General features: G+C 45.6%; 1 protein-coding gene and 1 pseudogene across 7 annotated transcripts in view; one reads left to right on the top strand and one right to left on the bottom strand.

Moving 5' to 3' along the window:
- NUMA1 (nuclear mitotic apparatus protein 1) overlaps positions 1-16,153 on the bottom strand; it is a 72,967-nt gene that overhangs the window by 26,232 nt on the left and 30,582 nt on the right. For 2 of the 7 annotated variants that reach the window (XM_023239468.2, XM_023239469.2), the window contains exons 1-3: positions 14,374-14,580; positions 8,556-8,629; positions 1,817-1,902 (exon numbers count right to left, since the gene is read on the bottom strand). In XM_023239468.2, the coding sequence (XP_023095236.1) occupies positions 1,817-1,902; positions 8,556-8,597 (128 nt within the window). In that variant the 5' untranslated portion in view covers positions 8,598-8,629; positions 14,374-14,580. Of the gene's footprint in view, positions 1-1,816; positions 1,903-8,555; positions 8,630-14,373; positions 14,583-14,874; positions 15,090-15,219; positions 15,517-16,153 lie in introns of those variants that run through there. The other 5 variants (XM_011286598.4, XM_011286599.4, XM_011286600.4 and 2 more) reach the window with 4 other exon arrangements.
- LOC109491976 lies at positions 6,207-6,678 on the top strand (annotated as a pseudogene).

The raw sequence follows: 16,153 nt of genomic DNA, 5'->3' as shown, positions 1-16,153 counted from the left end.
AAAATAGGGTAGGTATGGAGTTAGAAATGAGTAGGAAACAAGACTGGTGGGAGGAGATGAGTCCCTGATCAAAGTTCTTCAATGCCAAGGCTGGAGATTTTAGATTTCAACCTTCTAGCAATAAAGAGTCCATCCCTGAGGTCCACCAGCTGTGGGGCACCACAATGAAAGAAGGACTGGAGGAAGAAGGTTCCTGAGGTCACATGAACAGGAATGCCCTGGGAATACGCACAGATTAGAGCAGAACCAAGCCACGAGGGCCAGGTATCCAGAGTGAGCCAGAGGCAGAGATGTGAGAAGTCTTCTAAAGGACAAAATGAGAGGAAGATGACCTAGTAGAATCACTGCCAAGGAGAGGGAGGAATTCAAGATGATGTTGAAAGGTCCTGCCTGGGTAACTGGGAAAGAAAATGTACTGTCTGTATCAAAGTAAGAAAATAGTGACCTCTTTCAGAGGCACTAAAGCAGGTGCTAGTTAGAGCCACAGGGACTTTAAAAAAACCTTATAAGACATCCCACCACCAACATACACTTCAAAAAACACATTCAAAAAATTAAAACCAAAAACCATTCTTGCTGAATCCATCTGTTCTAGGCTACTCAGCCCCACTAGACTTCGGTGATGAACAGTATCAACTACATTTTTGTTCACTTACTCAACAAACATTAATCAAAACTGAATCAATGTACTGTCGCAAGCTAGGCACAGAGGAACTCAAGGTGAATCAGATCCAGCCCCTGCCTCTGACAAGCTCAGTTCTGCCTCCTTTCCCTATGAAGGGGTAGCCAAACTGCTTCACAGAGATACTGAAGCCCCCACCCCAGTTCTTACCTGCTACGTGTGGAACAAGAACACTCTCAGTCAACACTTCAGACTATCCCTGACCTGGGGGCTGTCTACCGTGCTTTCCTTTGAAAAGGGATGGTCCTCTCTGTCCCCTCATTTCTCTACATTATGGCTGACCTCTACTTCTGCCCACAGCACAAAGATGTGAAAGAAGGTCAGTTTTGCCCTAATTTCTGAAGGCTTGATGACAGAGGAAAAAGAATGAACTATATGAGCCTTAAAAAATGACTGTAGGTTACAGCTTGACCCTTGTAACTGTAGGTTACATCTTTGCTTGGTTCCAGAGAGGGAAGATATAAGGGGGAGGCCCACTCCGCTGATTTCCCAGATAACTGAGACGTTCAAAGACAGATGTAAAAAAAAAAAAAAAAAAAAAAAAAGCTCACTAGAATCCTGGCTAGGGGACAACAAGCAGCTTATCAAATGCTAATCGACCTCACAAAGCAAGTTAATGAGGCAGGCAAAACCCCCAGAAAAGCTCTAATGGTTTAGAAAGGGGCAGATCTGTGGCACACTAACAAGTTAGAGATAAGATTTCTAGGTGCTGCTTATTTCCCTGAAGTGCAAGAGCTTCCCCTTTCTTCCTCCTGGCCTTACAGGTTGCCAGGAGGGCTTGTGAGGTAAGGACAGGCCAGAGCCACGAGAAGGTATGGAAGACTCTCACTGAGACAAGAGGACAGGGAGGCCCAGAGCAGACTCTTGAAATCCTGTGAAAGCACAGAGACCTGCAGGCTCTCCTGTGCAAGAGTGAGGAAGCCATGGGATGGGACCAGAGCGAAACCTCTTCCCATAGAGAGAGAGAGTGACTAGGCAATGAGCTCAGTGTGCTCCTGCCTCGGGGCCCCACGCTGGCAATCCTGCCCATGCTTTCTGGTCACAGCTGTCGGCAAGGAAAGGGAGTAAGTGTGGTCCCCAGCCCAACATTCAGCCTCACGTGGGAGGCTGGAGAGGGGTGTGGTGTATACTCACATGCCGTCAATGATCTTGAGGAAGACACTGCAGTCCTGGAGCTGCAGCACGGCCTCCACGGGGCTGGCTACGTGCAGACTGTTCACCTGTGAAACAAAGGGGAGAGCCTGGTGACCCACTGCGAGTGTGAGGAGCACTGCGTTGGCCGTGCTCCCCAGATGCCGACAATGAGCCTGCTCACAGTGGGTGCCCACAGCTGCAGGCCGCAGGCGCGAAGAACAGCTGGTCCTCGGAGCTTGCACTTCAGCGGAGAGAAGCTGCTGCAGCCACGTGCCCAGTAACAGCCACCTGCGTGCAGCCTCAGACCCCCTTCCTCTGGCTTCAACTAAACGAGAGCCAAAATTCTCCGAAGATGCTCCAGCACTAGGGATATAATTTAACTATAACTAGGCATAAAATGACTCTGGAAGAACACACAAGAAACTGTCCCGTACCACCACTGCCTCTAGGGACAGGGGAGTCAGAAGCGGGTTAAAAGAAAGGTTTTTTGTATTATTGCTCTTTGTATCTCTTGAATATTTACATTATAACCCTCCATAGCTCAAATTTTCACATTATAGCCCTTTCTATCTCGTGGACTTTGAAATATCTATTCAAAACTTACATTAAATACTACGTATGTTTTATATACTATCACACAGATACAAAATTTTGCTAATGCATTTTTTAAAAATTTAACGTTGGGGCACCTGGGTGGCTCAGTCGGTTAAGTGTCCGACTTCAGCTCAGGTCATGATCTCGTGGTTTGTGAGTTCGAGCCCTGCATCGGGCTCTGTGCGACAGCTCAGAGCCTGGAGCCTGCTTCGGATTCTGTGTCTCCCTCTCTCCCTGCCCCTCCCCCCCCATTCACACTCTGTCTCTCAAAAATGAATAAATGTTAAAATTTTTTTTTTAATAATAAAATTTATTTAATGTTTATTTATTTGGGGGGGGGGGGTGGTTGGAGGCAGAGAGAGACAGACAGACACAGAATCCGAAGCAGGCTCCAGGCTCTGAGCTGTCAGCACCAAGCCCGATGCGGGGCTCGAACTCAGGAACCGTGAGATCATGACCTGAGCTGAAGTCAGACGCTTAACCGACTGAGCCACCCAGGTCCCCCTGTTATTTACACATTTTAAAAATCCTTCCCAGACATAAACCTTTGGCTGACACAGGGAGAAATGATGAGAGAACAAGATAACAAAGAAAAAATAAGGGAGGAAAAGAAGAGCTGGGAACCCCAGAGAGAAACTTGGCAATCCTGATTCAATTGCCTTTTTCTCTTCTTTGCCTTTAGGCAGGCATCCACCTAAATCAGTCTTTACAACCAGAAAACTCACCAGCAGTCAGTCACCTGCGAATGAGTCAGGTACACAGGTTATTCAACAAGCATATACAGTCAACTTCTCCAGGAAAACCTCAGAAATTCCAAAGGCATCAAGTTCAGAAGAAGCCTGGGCTGAACTTCACCTTTGTTACTACCAGAGGAACAAAGGGTTTGCTAAGTCAGTCAATCACACATGCAAGACTGAGGTAAGAAGGGAACTTAGGCTGCTTATTAACAAGGTATTTTTAAGAACTTCAGCACAGTGGTTATTGTGTGCAATGAGTAGTTTCTGTTTACAAATGTGCTCTTTAAAAGGTACTGGGCTATGGGGCGCCTGGCTGGCTCCATCGGAAGCACATGCTACTCTTGATCTCAGGGTCGTGAGATCAAGCCCCACAATGGGTGTAGAGATTACTAGATAATCTGACAGAAAGAAAGGTAGATAAATGAAGAAATGAATGAATTGGTACTGGGATGAGAGCTCCCAGATAAAGATTTTGGGTGCAGGTCTTCCACGAACTTGCCAGGAACCTTTGTTATCAACTTATTTCTCTCCGTACCTACTTTCTCACTTGCCCAATGGATGGAATTCCTATGCTGTTTGCTGTTTACTTTAGAGGACTGGTGTGCATTCAAATGGAATTATGGGTGCAAGAATATGTAACAAAATACAAATGCTAAATGCAAAGCACTATTATTAATAATAATATTAAAATAATGAAGTAGATGTACCAAAACTTTTACTTCTCAGTAGTTAAACAGGCTGACTGCACTAGAGAATCAAGAGTATTAAATAAAAAGAAACAATAACTCAGCCACAGAAATGATACTATTTATTCAGTTAAATATTTTTATGTTAAAAACAACTTTTAGGGGCACCTGGGTGGCTCAGTCGGTGAAGTGTCTGACTTTGGCTCAGGTCATGATCTCACGGTTCATGGGTTCCAGCCCCGAGTCAAGCTCTGTGCTGAGAGCTCAGAGCCTGTAGCCTGCTTCAGCATCTGTGTCTCCCTCTCTCTGCCCCTCCCCCGCTCATGCTCTGTCTCTCTCAAAAATAAACATTAAAAAAATTTTTTAAATGTATGTTTAAAAATAAAAGACAGGGGGGCACCTGGGTGGCTCAGTCAGCTAAGTGTCCAACTCTTGGTTTTGGCTCAGGTCATGAACTTGCACTTTGTGAGTTTGAGTCCCGCATCAGGTACTGTGCTGACAATGCAGAACTTGCTTGGAATTCTCTCTCTGCCCCTTCCCCACTCTCTCTCAAAATAAATAAACTTAAAAATATAAACAACTTCTAGGGGCGCCTAGGTGGCTCAGTCAGTTAAGCATCCGACTTCAGATCAAATCATGACCTCATAGTTTATGAGTTTGAGCCCCACATCGGGTTCTGTGTTGACAGCTCAGAGCCTGGAGCTTGCTTCAGATGTGGTATCTCCCTCTCTCTCTGCCCCTCCCCTGCTCATGCTCTGTCTCTCTCTCAAAAATAAATATAAAAAAAAGTTTTAAAAAAACAACTTCTAGATGGATCTAAATTAAAATAGGCTAAAAGTTAAGGGGGGAAAAAAAGAGTAGAACATAAAATATGACTTCTCTTTGAAGCCTTAAAGACAATACATTTATATCATCTTGTCACGCTTGATCTAATTAGTCAGGAAAGGCGAGTGTAAATTTTCGAAGATTTTGAAGATTTGAAGGACCAGGCCAAGGTCCTTTTCCATCAGCTGAAAATGAAGAGAGTGCCAAGACTTAAGCACCCAAAACAGCCTCCTTTTAATACCTGTAATCTAAGAAAAACATTCAAGGACTGTGTCACTAACAAGACTGAAAAATCACACCAGTTAGCGGATTTAAAGTCACTTAAGGAATCTGGATTCATCCCACACCAATTAAGTAAGAATCCAGCAACAGTTTCTTTCATGGATATAAAAATGTATTTTCTTCCTGTGCATTATTTTGCTCTCAAATGAGAAATTGTTGGAAAGCTGAGGAAGTGGAGAAGCTCACTAGTCTGGTTCAAAACACAAGAGTGAGGGCCACGCTCACTAAACAATAAACAACCCAAGAGCTGCCTGTAAGGTTTTCAGAGTTACTTAAGGTTGTTGAATCTTAAAAAGTTCCCTATTCCCTATAACAGTTTATTCACGGTAACTTCTGGGTAGGGAACAATTTCAAGATACACTTCAAGCAAACTATAAACTCATTTTGACACAATAAAATAAATTACTGAAACCCTGGCGGGGAGGGAACCCACTCATTCTAGTATTTTAATCCCTGCATTTTTAGTATTTTGAAGTATTTCCTTCTAGTCTTTTTTCCTACGTTGTTTTTTGCTAAACCACAACTATAATTGTCACATGTGTGTGTTCTATGCCACTCTTCCCCCTAATGTAACAAGTATTATTTGATGCTGCTACAGTATCATAAAATCCACTTTAGCTGCCTTTTGTGTGTGTATGTATGTGTGTGTGCGTATATATGTATTTATTTATTTATTTATTTTTTATTTATTTATTTATTTTTGAAAGAAAGAGAGAGAGAATGAATATGAATCCCGGGAGGAGTGGGGGGGGGGTTGTTGAGAGAGAGAAGAGGGGCTCACCTAAGGTGGTGTTTTGTGTTCACCCAAAGTAGGGCTTGGGCTCAAGAACCAGGATATCACGACCTGAGCCAAAGTCAGATGCTTAACAAAATGACCCACCAAGATGCCCCAATCTTTTGTTTAAATTGAAAATTTCTATGTAACTATATATTAATAATTATATGCATGTTCATTCTGACTCTTGAAAAAAGTATGCAAGTATCTGCTGTTAAATAAGACTAACCCTATGTCTGTTCTCTGTAATGTAGTACTCACCATAAAACCAAACATAGGACCTAAATAAATAAACTGATGAACTTAAAACAATGTGGCTAGGGGCATCTGGGTGGCTCTTGGTTAAGCATAGGATTTTGGCTCAGGTCATGACCTCACGGTTGGTGGGTTCAAGCCTCATGTCAGGCACTGTGCTGACAGCTTGGAGCCTAGAGCCTGCTTCAGATTCTGTCTCCCTCTCTTTCTGTCCCTCCCCTGTTCACCTTCTGCCTCTCTCTCAAAAATAAATAAACATTAAAAAAAATAAAAATAAAAAAATAAAAGAATGTGGCTGAAGGATCCCCCAATATTCAGTTAATCTGCTGAACTAGAGACATAGCTCACAACCAGCCCCTTCCTAGGGATGAGGGGCGGAAAAGGAAGAGACAATGTTTCTAACATAGATATAAAACACTGAGCTCTCCTCTTCTCCGCTACTGCCATTGTGCCGTGTGATGTGGTTTCTCAGTATGTCTTCTCACAAGACTTTCAGGATCAAGCGATTCCTGGCCAAGAAACAAAAGCAGAATCGTCCCATTCTCCTGTGGATTCGGATAAAAACTGGTAATAAAATCTGATACAACTCCAAGAGGCAGCTCTGGAGAAGAACGACGCTGGGTCTACAAGGGATCATACACGAGATGGCACACACTTATGCCGCCTGAAAGTCATATGTTCCTATTCCATTACATCCTACTCCATCACCTCCCCACTACCTGAACAGCAGATCTGTTTTATCAAGGAAATGACTTTTCTCTGTCATTATGCTTCTGCACCAGTAGGTTGGTTCAGTAATAATAAACATGAGACCTTTTGATTGAAAAATAAACTGAAATGTAATGGAAATATAAAATAAGTAAACTATAAATATAAAAATACCCATTTTAAACTGTACAACTAAAATTCACATTTAGTTCAGAAACTGAACACTAAGAATGTACATTTTATTTTTTTTTTTTTCTTTTTAAAGTAGGCTTCACACCCAGCGCAGAGCCCAACATGGGGCTTGAACTCATAACCCTAGATCAAGACCTGAGCAGACATCAAGAGTCAGACACTAACCAGGGGCGCCTGGGTGGCGCAGTCGGTTAAGCGTCCGACTTCAGCCAGGTCACGATCTCGCAGTCCGTGAGTTCGAGCCCTGCGTCAGGCTCTGGGCTGATGGCTCAGAGCCTGGAGCCTGTTTCTGATTCTGTGTCTCCCTCTCTCTCTGCCCCTCCCCCGTTCATGCTCTGTCTCTCTCTGTCCCAAAAATAAATAAACGTTGAAAAAAAAAAAATTAAAAAAAAAAAAAAGTCAGACACTAACCGACTAAGCCACTCAGGCACCCTTGTACATCCTGTATATTAAACACATTTCTTGACTAGAGATTTACAGCAATTAAAGACAATGTCTTATTAAGCCCACCCTACTTGGAAATTAAAAATTCATGTCCTTCAAACTATTCTGCAATTTTTTTGATTGGCTTTTCACTTGGCCCTAATTGATCAGTAGTCAGGGTGACTACTAAAATACCTGTACCATATAGCATGCCCTGGCAATATTTTAAGTATCAAGAATTATTATTTATTCAGATACTGTGCTTAATGCTTTTTACAAACATTATTTCATTGTCCTCATAATAACTCTATGATGTATTTTTATTTCAATTTAAAAAATATGGTGCTGAGAGGCTAAGTAACTTGCCCTGGGTCACGCACACAGGTGAGAGTGCTGATTCTATCAGGCTGTCTGACTCCAAGGTCCATGCTTGTCATCACTACACTCTGTGGCCTCCTCTGTTTCTCTGTACCTTTATGTTCCCAGTGCTCGGTATTACTCCTTCATTTGCCATTGTTTGTCTTGGACAAATGTATGAAAAGATCTAGCACAAGGATTTAAGTAATCAAGAAGGCAACAGGAAAACAGTGGAAACAGACAGAAGCATGGTAAAGAAAGCAAGGAGAACCTTGCCCTACAATAAAAGGCCTTTCAAGACCAAAGTCCCTGCATGTTACTGAAGTTCAGAATAAACCCTTCTAGTTAGGAAAATGCACAGGAAGCAAATGAAGATGGGTCTCTATGCCGTGCTGCAGCCAACCGTCCCATGAGAAAAGAAATTTATACTTCTCCTAAGAGGTATACAGAAGCTTAGAAGATAATACTCTTCTAAGCCACACAAGCAGAGTTATGGACCATTGTCAGCAGCAACATCACCAGGGATAATAAAAGTTAAAAACTGGGGCGCCTGGGTGGCGCAGTCGGTTAAGCATCCGACTTCAGCCAGGTCACGATCTCGCGGTCCCGGAGTTCGAGCCCCGCGTCAGGCTCTGGGCTGATGGCTCAGAGCCTGGAGCCTGTTTCCGATTCTGTGTCTCCCTCTCTCTCTGCCCCTCCCCCATTCATGCTCTGTCTCTCTCTGTCCCAAAAATAAATAAACGTTGAAAAAAAAAAAAAAAGTTAAAAACTAAGGAGAAAGGCAAAGGAAAACGGTTATTTCCTTAATCTGGAGATGAGAAAATGTTACATAGCCCTGGTTCCCTCTCGCACCCCTCCAAACTTTCTGGGAAAATTCTCAACAAAAAGAGAGGAAGACTACTCACCCAAGAGAGAAGTGCCGCTGCCCGGGTGGCATGGAGTGTCATCTTGGTGACACCAAACAGTCACCCCAATGCACCTGAAAACCAAAAGAAGAGCAGTTAATTATATCAGATATCCATGATGAACGATGAAGGGGGAAGTGGTTCAATTTACTGGCTCTTAATATTTAAATAAATCTCTCTTCACGCAGCACTTAAATCTACCAAGGCACCATCGGAATTTTGAGAAAGAAGCTCAAAGTACACTTTAAAATTACTATAGGGGCGCCTGGGTGGCTCAGTCAGTTGAGCATCCGACTTCAACTCAGGTCATGGTCTCACGGCTCATGGGTTTGAGCCCCATGTCAGGCTCTGTGCCGACAGCTCACAGCCTGGAGCCTGCTTTGGATTCTGTGTCTCCCTTTCTCTCTGCCCCTCTCCCACTCGTGCTTTCTCTCTCAAAAATAAATAAACATTAAAAAAATTTAAAAAATAATAAAATAAAATTAAATAAAATTAAAATTAAATAAAATTAAAATTAAATAACATAACATAACATAACATAACTATAAAACTTTGGGTGCCTGGGTGGCTCAGTCAGTTAGGTATCCGACTTTGGCTCAGGTCATGATCTCATGGTTTGTGGGTTCGAGCACCACATCGGGCTCTGTACTTACAGCTCCGAGCCTGGAGCCTGCTTCAGATTCTGTGTCTCCCTCTCTCTCTGCCCCTCCCCCACCCATGCTCTGTCTCTCTCTCAAAAATAAACAAACATCAAAAAATTTTTTTTAATAAAATAAAATTACTGTAAAACTTGTAACAGTAAAGAATCCTGCGTTTAATTCCATGTCCACAAGCTCTACATGCAATCTTTCTGTTCCACAGAAAATATAACATTCAAGGCTGTTCTTCAACCCTCCTCTTTGGGACATGGTGCCCTTAAAACATAGAACATGGGTGCCTGAGTGGCTCAGTCAGTTAAGCATCTGACTTCAGGTCATGATCTCACAGCTCATGAGTTTGAGCTCTGCACTGGGTTCTGTACTGACAGCTCACAGCCTTGGAGCCTGCTTCGGATTCTATCCCTCTCTCTCTGCCCCTCGTATCCTTGAGCTCTCTCTCTCTCAAAAATAAACATTTAAAAAATAAAAAAATAAAACACACAACAAACATGGCTTTTCAGACAGGCATGGGTCTGAATGGTGATCCCATGTGACCTTGGTCTTGTGACCTTGGACAAGTAGCGTTAAGTTCTTTCGGTCTCAGTTTCCTCTCTACAAAACGGGAATCACAAACACTTCCCTGGGTTACTGGGACGCTTCAAGACTAAGCAGATAACGCAAATAGCATAGTGCCTGGTATATGGTAGGTATACAATACACAATCACTAATCTTAAGCAGAAAGGTTGATTTCTGGCTCGTTCTGCAGGTATCCAAATTCTACCTAACAAGTCCTTAAAGGGAAAACTCTCCAAATTCTGGATTTGTATATCTCCCACAGAAATGTCAAAGACATGGTTCAAATGAGGGACTGGATGATGTCACATCCAATTCTGGCAGAGATCTCACGGGACATTTAATGAAGGATTAGGTACCTGTCCTGGCATTCCTGCTTCCAATTTCCCTTCCCATTGAGAATCAGCCAACTGCCTGCCAACCTGCCCAAGAGACCACATACCTGGTGACTAAATATTCCTCAACACCTCCCAGGAGCTCCCAGAATTCCCACAAATCATGGGGGCAATCAGTCCCACCACCCACCTCCTGTCACAGGTACTCAGTCTGTCACTATTCCAAGAAGAACAAGAGTGGTTAAGAGTCACATCACCTGTAACTTTCCCCACATATTAGTATCCCCTAAGGTGTGGGTTCTTTGGAAACAACATTTGCTAGGCACCTTCTGTGTTCAATGTGTTGGGACTCCATTCTTGTCCATAAGGTGCCCACTGTCTAGCAGGGGAAAGATATACATAAATCTGATGGTAATCCACTCCCTATCATTTCTTATTCCTTCCTATGCAAGTGTATAGTGCTTATCAAACAAGCAAAAAGGTTATTTTCTTGCTCCATACATATGTTCATCCTGTGCTGGAAGATACATGGGAAATGGGAGACAATGACATGGCCCCTACCTCTGAGGAGCTTACAGCAGGATGAGGAATGATATTAAACATACACGAAGCATTAAAATATTGAAAATAATTAAATGCTAAATATAACTGTTAATTATAATTAAGTGCTTCCTGACCCCACAAAAAGCCAATAATACCCACCTGTAATACAACATCACAGACTTGGAAATGAGCCAATTCACCTGGGCTTTGGTAAGACCCAAGTGAAGTGGTAAAGGGAACTCTCAGGAGGGCAAAGAAGCTAAAGGGCCTAAATGTTCTTCAGTCTTGGATGATTTTCATCCAGCATGGTCTATCCATCAGCACTGAATGCCTAGCACCCTGGGGCAAAGCAAGGATGAAGACAGATGGTCTCAACTATTGCACCACAAAAAGACTCTTCTAGTGCTTGGCCAGCCTAAAGTTAGAGGGACCATGCTTGGTCCTGGTGAAGGCAGCAATGGCCATGTTCTATTGGGGCTTCTTAAAAAAAAAAAAAAAAAAAAAGTCTAAGCTATTTAGGAACAAGGGAAATGAGGCTCAGATCACCTCCCCCTCATCCCCACTGTTGCCTCTAGACTTACTGTCTGGAGAGGTCCAAAATTTCGGTCAGAAATTTTATTTGCAACCGGAGGTATATCTTGCCCCTTCTGAGAGATTCCACAGCTGTGCTGCTAAAAATGACCTGAGGTTTAACCAACCTCTTCCCTTCATCTCAGAGGCAAAACATAGAACCCTTATGTCCTCCTTGGGGGAGCCTGTCTAAAACTAGTTCCACTGCTCAGGAAAACTGGTGTCAAGGCCAAATGCCTTCTTCTGGGCTCCCCAGGCAAGGAAACAGGAAGAATCCAATACTCAACATGAGGGACTCCAGAATGACTTTGTCACCTCAAAGCCCATAAAGAAGCACTTTTCCAGAGACAGGACACTGAGGTGGGAGCTGTTAGGACAGACAGCCACTCATTTCTCTGGTTAACGAATGACTGAAGCCAGTGGCATGGCTAGTCTTCGGACTGGGACTATAGCTTTAAGCAGGCGTTGGCTTAGAACCCGAGGGCTCCCAGCCAAAGCACCATCCTCCCCACCCTCCCCCTGAAATCTGAGGCAAGCCCCACCCAGAAGACTGGGTGATGGTCATGGTGATGGAAAAACAGATCCCCGCATTGTAGCTCAGAACCATTTCACAAAAGGATCTGAGATCCACCCAATGTGATCAGGTACGACCCACCCACAATCCCCAAATAACAAACAAACCAAGGCTTCTCAAGGCACCTTCAGAGTTCCCACCTACCCATTTATGTGAAAAGAAGCACCCTCAAAATCTCAAACAGAGACTTCACAGACCTGATAAGGTGCCCTCTCTTCCCTGAGTTCAAGAAGGAACCAAGACACAAGACACAGAAGAAGCTACCTTATAAACTTATGGCCTTGCATCCTCTTTACATTTTCAAAACCGATATAATGTAAATTCCTACATCAGGACCAAGCCCCACATTTACAGGAATCCCTCTGTTTCTAGAAAAGATATATCAGGACAAGGAAAAGGACACTCAAAGACGCATAGCCACCTGGCCTGTACCCTCTCTGGGTCTTAAAGAGTTAAAACCTAGCCATGGTTTCCTACCAGGACTGAAGCTAATGCAAACCACCTGCTCAGATGCAAGGACCAAGACCAGAGGGTCAGGTTGCTAAGCTTTGGGGTCTGTTCAAGAAAAGTTTCAGTTCCAAGGGTTTAACCAAGTGATAGGTCAAATGCCAGAGGGTCTGAGTTGTGTTGTGGCAGCACTGCTCTCCTTACCCCAAGCCCCCCCCCCCCCCAGCTCCTTTTGAGACCATCTTTAACTCACTTACTGCCTGCCAGAACACCAGCCCTACCTCAAGATAACACCAAAGTGAAATTTGGTCCCAGAAAACTACAAAATTGTACTGATCACAAGCCCTTGCCTCCACTGAAAGCTCATTCTCTTAGGTGATAGCTCCCACTCCCAGAATTTCTTGGCCCAAATCCCACACAAACTCCCACCTCAAGGCATCCTTTCCCAAGCCCCACCCCCTCTCTATCCCTTATTTCCAAAGGCTCACAGGCTCAGAGCTCACAAGGGAAATGTCTGAGTGCACGTGGGTGGCTCAGTCGGTTAAGCATCCAACTCTTGGTCTCAGCTCAGGTCCTTGATCTCAGGGTCTTGAGTTCAAGTCCTGCACTGGGATCCACACTATGTGTGGAGCCTATTTTAAAAAAAATAAGGACACCTGGGTAGCTCAACTGGTTAGGCTCTTCATTCCAGCTCAGGTCATAATCTCAAGGTTTGTGAGTTTGAGCCCCACATGGGGCTCAGAGCTGACTGACGGTGGGGAGCCTGCCTGGAATTCTCTATCTCTGCCCTTCCCACCACCCCGCCCCCACCCCCTGCTCTCTTTCTCAAAAATAATACACATTTATTTAAAACAAAACAAAATGCCTGTCCTATCTATAAGCCCATGTTCAATGGCAAGATTTGCCACTACTTACTCTGACAGCCTGCCTGCCTGCAGCCATAAAAATTCCATGCTCTGTACACCTTTCTAAGAGATATCCCACCATCGAATAACCCCCACATCCAAAGAGTAAACACCCTGATCTTGAGGGAGGTCCTCCTCTAACTCTGGGAGGAATAGGTCAGGAGGCACCGGCAAGCAAGCACCCAGACCTCACCTGGTAGGTTACCCCAGAGAGGGCCAGCAAAGGCCAAGCTATGTCACCATCAACTAATTCATCATAAAGAACAGAATAGGAAATATCTTGCTGGTGCATCTCTTGGCCTGGAGGACATAAAAGGCTTAAGGACCAGTGGCTCCAAGAGCAGCCCAGGTGGAAAAAATACAATCCTTTTCAACTCCTGTGGTGTCCAGGATAGGCTGTCCTGTCTAACTCCACAGGGTTTCTCTGCATTCCTGAGATCAGGGCAAACCAGCTTGCTGGGTATATTTCCTGGGTCCCCTAAAAGGGACTCACTCTGGACTCAGGCCTCCCCCTCTTCACACAGACCAACCCTTCTATGTAGCCTAGAATTTGGCCCAGAGCTCTGGTGAGGAACAAGAAAAGGAATGCAAGGGAAACCAAGATTTCCCTGGTTTCTTCAAAAGTGGCTTACTGATATCTGCCCCTCCCCCCCCTCCATGCTCTGCAACGTCCAGATCAGAAGGATGTGGGCAAAAGGGTTGCCATCACGAAGCAGACCTGGGGCCTATAGCCATATACTGCACATACACACTCAAGCCCCCTTCAGCAGTTCATCAGCACCTGCCCCCACTGCTGTATTCACACACCCTGGTCGCTACCCGCGGCCAAAATGAACCTTTTTCACTCCCCACCACTGCGTACACACCCAGGCCTCACTCAGGAACGGAGAAGCTCTCTTGAGCTGTCTCTACAGCTCAATGTGCAGGCGCACGCTTTCCCCCTCTTAACAAAAACACGCTGACATCTATCTACGCGAGGGGGAAAGAAAGCAACCCTTTGCTCTCAAAGGCGCCAACTCCCGGATGTTGGCAAGCTCTGCTCCCAGCGCCTGTTTCTGAGTGTTTACTTGCGCTCCCTCTCCTCTCCCTCCCCTTTAAGGATGGCGCAGGAAAGCGGAGGGGGGGGGGGGGGGGGACTCCACCGCACCCCCTCGTCCATGTTTGAACAAAAACCCAGAGAAAGAGGGAGGGAGAAAAAGTCTCAGTGCAGGGGGGAGGGGGGGGGGCCTTACCAGACTCCCAAAGCCAAACGTATCTACAGGTTTTAATCCGCCATTAGCATTTAAATCTTGAAAGGAGAGGAGGAAGGGGGGGCTAGTGGAAAGTAACCCCACACACAAAAGAAAAGTTGTTGGTTTTCTTCTCAGTCAGCCTGGCAGGAGCGATCTTCCTGGCTGACAGCCAGAAGTGCGTCACAGCCAGGAGTCTGCTTTCTTTAAAGGCACAGCAAGCTTCCGCGATCTGGGAGTACAGCGAAAGCAGGGAACTCTCGGGAAGGGGGGGGGGGGGGGGGGGGAGGGGCGCCAGTCGGGGGCAAGGAGAGGAGGGGCGCACTGGAGAGGAGGGGCCGCGAAGGCTAGGCCCACGAACGAAAGACTAGGACGCACGGGAGGGGGGAGGGGGGTGCAGGAGCCAGCAGACAAAAAAATCCTGAACGGCAACAGTGGCAAGAGCCAAGGCAAACTGTGGCATAAATACACAAAACACATCTCACAGTGGCCTGCCTGACAAACCTGGTATCACCCGGACACTCCCCCTTCGCTCTCTTAACACAGCAGTGACAGCCTGTCCATCTCTCTGGCCAGCGACGGACTGCCCTGATGATTAGCTCAGCCCCTGCCTGGCGGCGAGCGGGGCAGGGAGGAAGAGCCGGGAACAGAGGCTTTGGAGGGGGAGCAGGACACAGGCCCTTTCACGCGGGGCTGCTTCCTGCCGGCTCCAGGGCGGGGCGGCTGTGTCTTTAAGCACACACATGCCGCTCACACACAAAGCGCCGGCCTCCTTTCGCGAGCGCCGCCTGCCCTGGGACAAGGCCACCCCCCAAGCCCATTCCCAGAGGGAATCTCTCCAGCCCGTACCTTCTGCGTGGCAAGGCCAGGACTCCGCGCTCTGCCCGCTCCTCCCCCTCGGCCACCCAAACAAGAAGCCCAGGCAGATTGTGGCCTTGGAGTGCAGGCCTGCGCGGTCCTGTCCGGGTGGCTGCGTGCTATTGTCGACTGTGGAATGGCCGCCAAAATCCCAGCTGTGCTGCCAGAACCTAATCCCCTGTTCCGCTGAGCATTTGTGGGGAGGGGCCGAGGGGCCAAGGCACGGGACCTAGTACGGCAGGCACTGGCTGGAGCCCCTTCACAGTTACAGGCCCTGGGACCCATGGGCAGAGCCTACAGGCTCTGCCTCTTCTCCATGGCGGGTAAGAAAAGATGTCGGACTCTTCGAAAACAAAACCACAGCATTTCCACCCACTGAACAGTGACTCTCACCAAGACTCCAAGAGAAACTCACCAGGCAGTTATGAGGACACCGCCCCCCCATCTTTTATTTAGACCAAAAATATTAAGCACCTACTATGTGCAAGGCACTGCTATAGGACATTGAGGGCGTATACAAATATGAATTAAACCCAGCCTCTACACTGATCTAGGTTATAATTACACAGAAAATAAGAAATGTGCCTTGAAAATTATATTTCAAGACAGTATGTGCTAACTCCCACAAAAGAATATAAAAATTCTAAAAAGAGTAGGTAAAAAGACTAAGAAAACGAAGTGATATTTCAATTTGGTTCTTGTAACAGGTAGGTAAAATTTCCCCAGACAGAAGTAGATAGAGGAGGGTGGGGGGAAGGAAAAGCAGAGAGGACTTGTGGAAGTAGTCTGGGAACAGACTTAAAGGGTGAGGTGGGGTCAGAATTAAAGAATCTTGAACTTGAAACCAAGAAACTGAATAAAGATGTGAATGTTTATTTTTAACACAGAGATGTGATACGATGAGAACTGAACTTTCAGAAATGAT

The sequence above is a fragment of the Felis catus genome, chromosome D1 (genome assembly GCF_018350175.1).
Source record: "Felis catus isolate Fca126 chromosome D1, F.catus_Fca126_mat1.0, whole genome shotgun sequence".
NCBI lineage: Eukaryota > Metazoa > Chordata > Mammalia > Carnivora > Felidae > Felis > Felis catus.
This window is presented reverse-complemented; position numbering and strand designations above follow the sequence as displayed.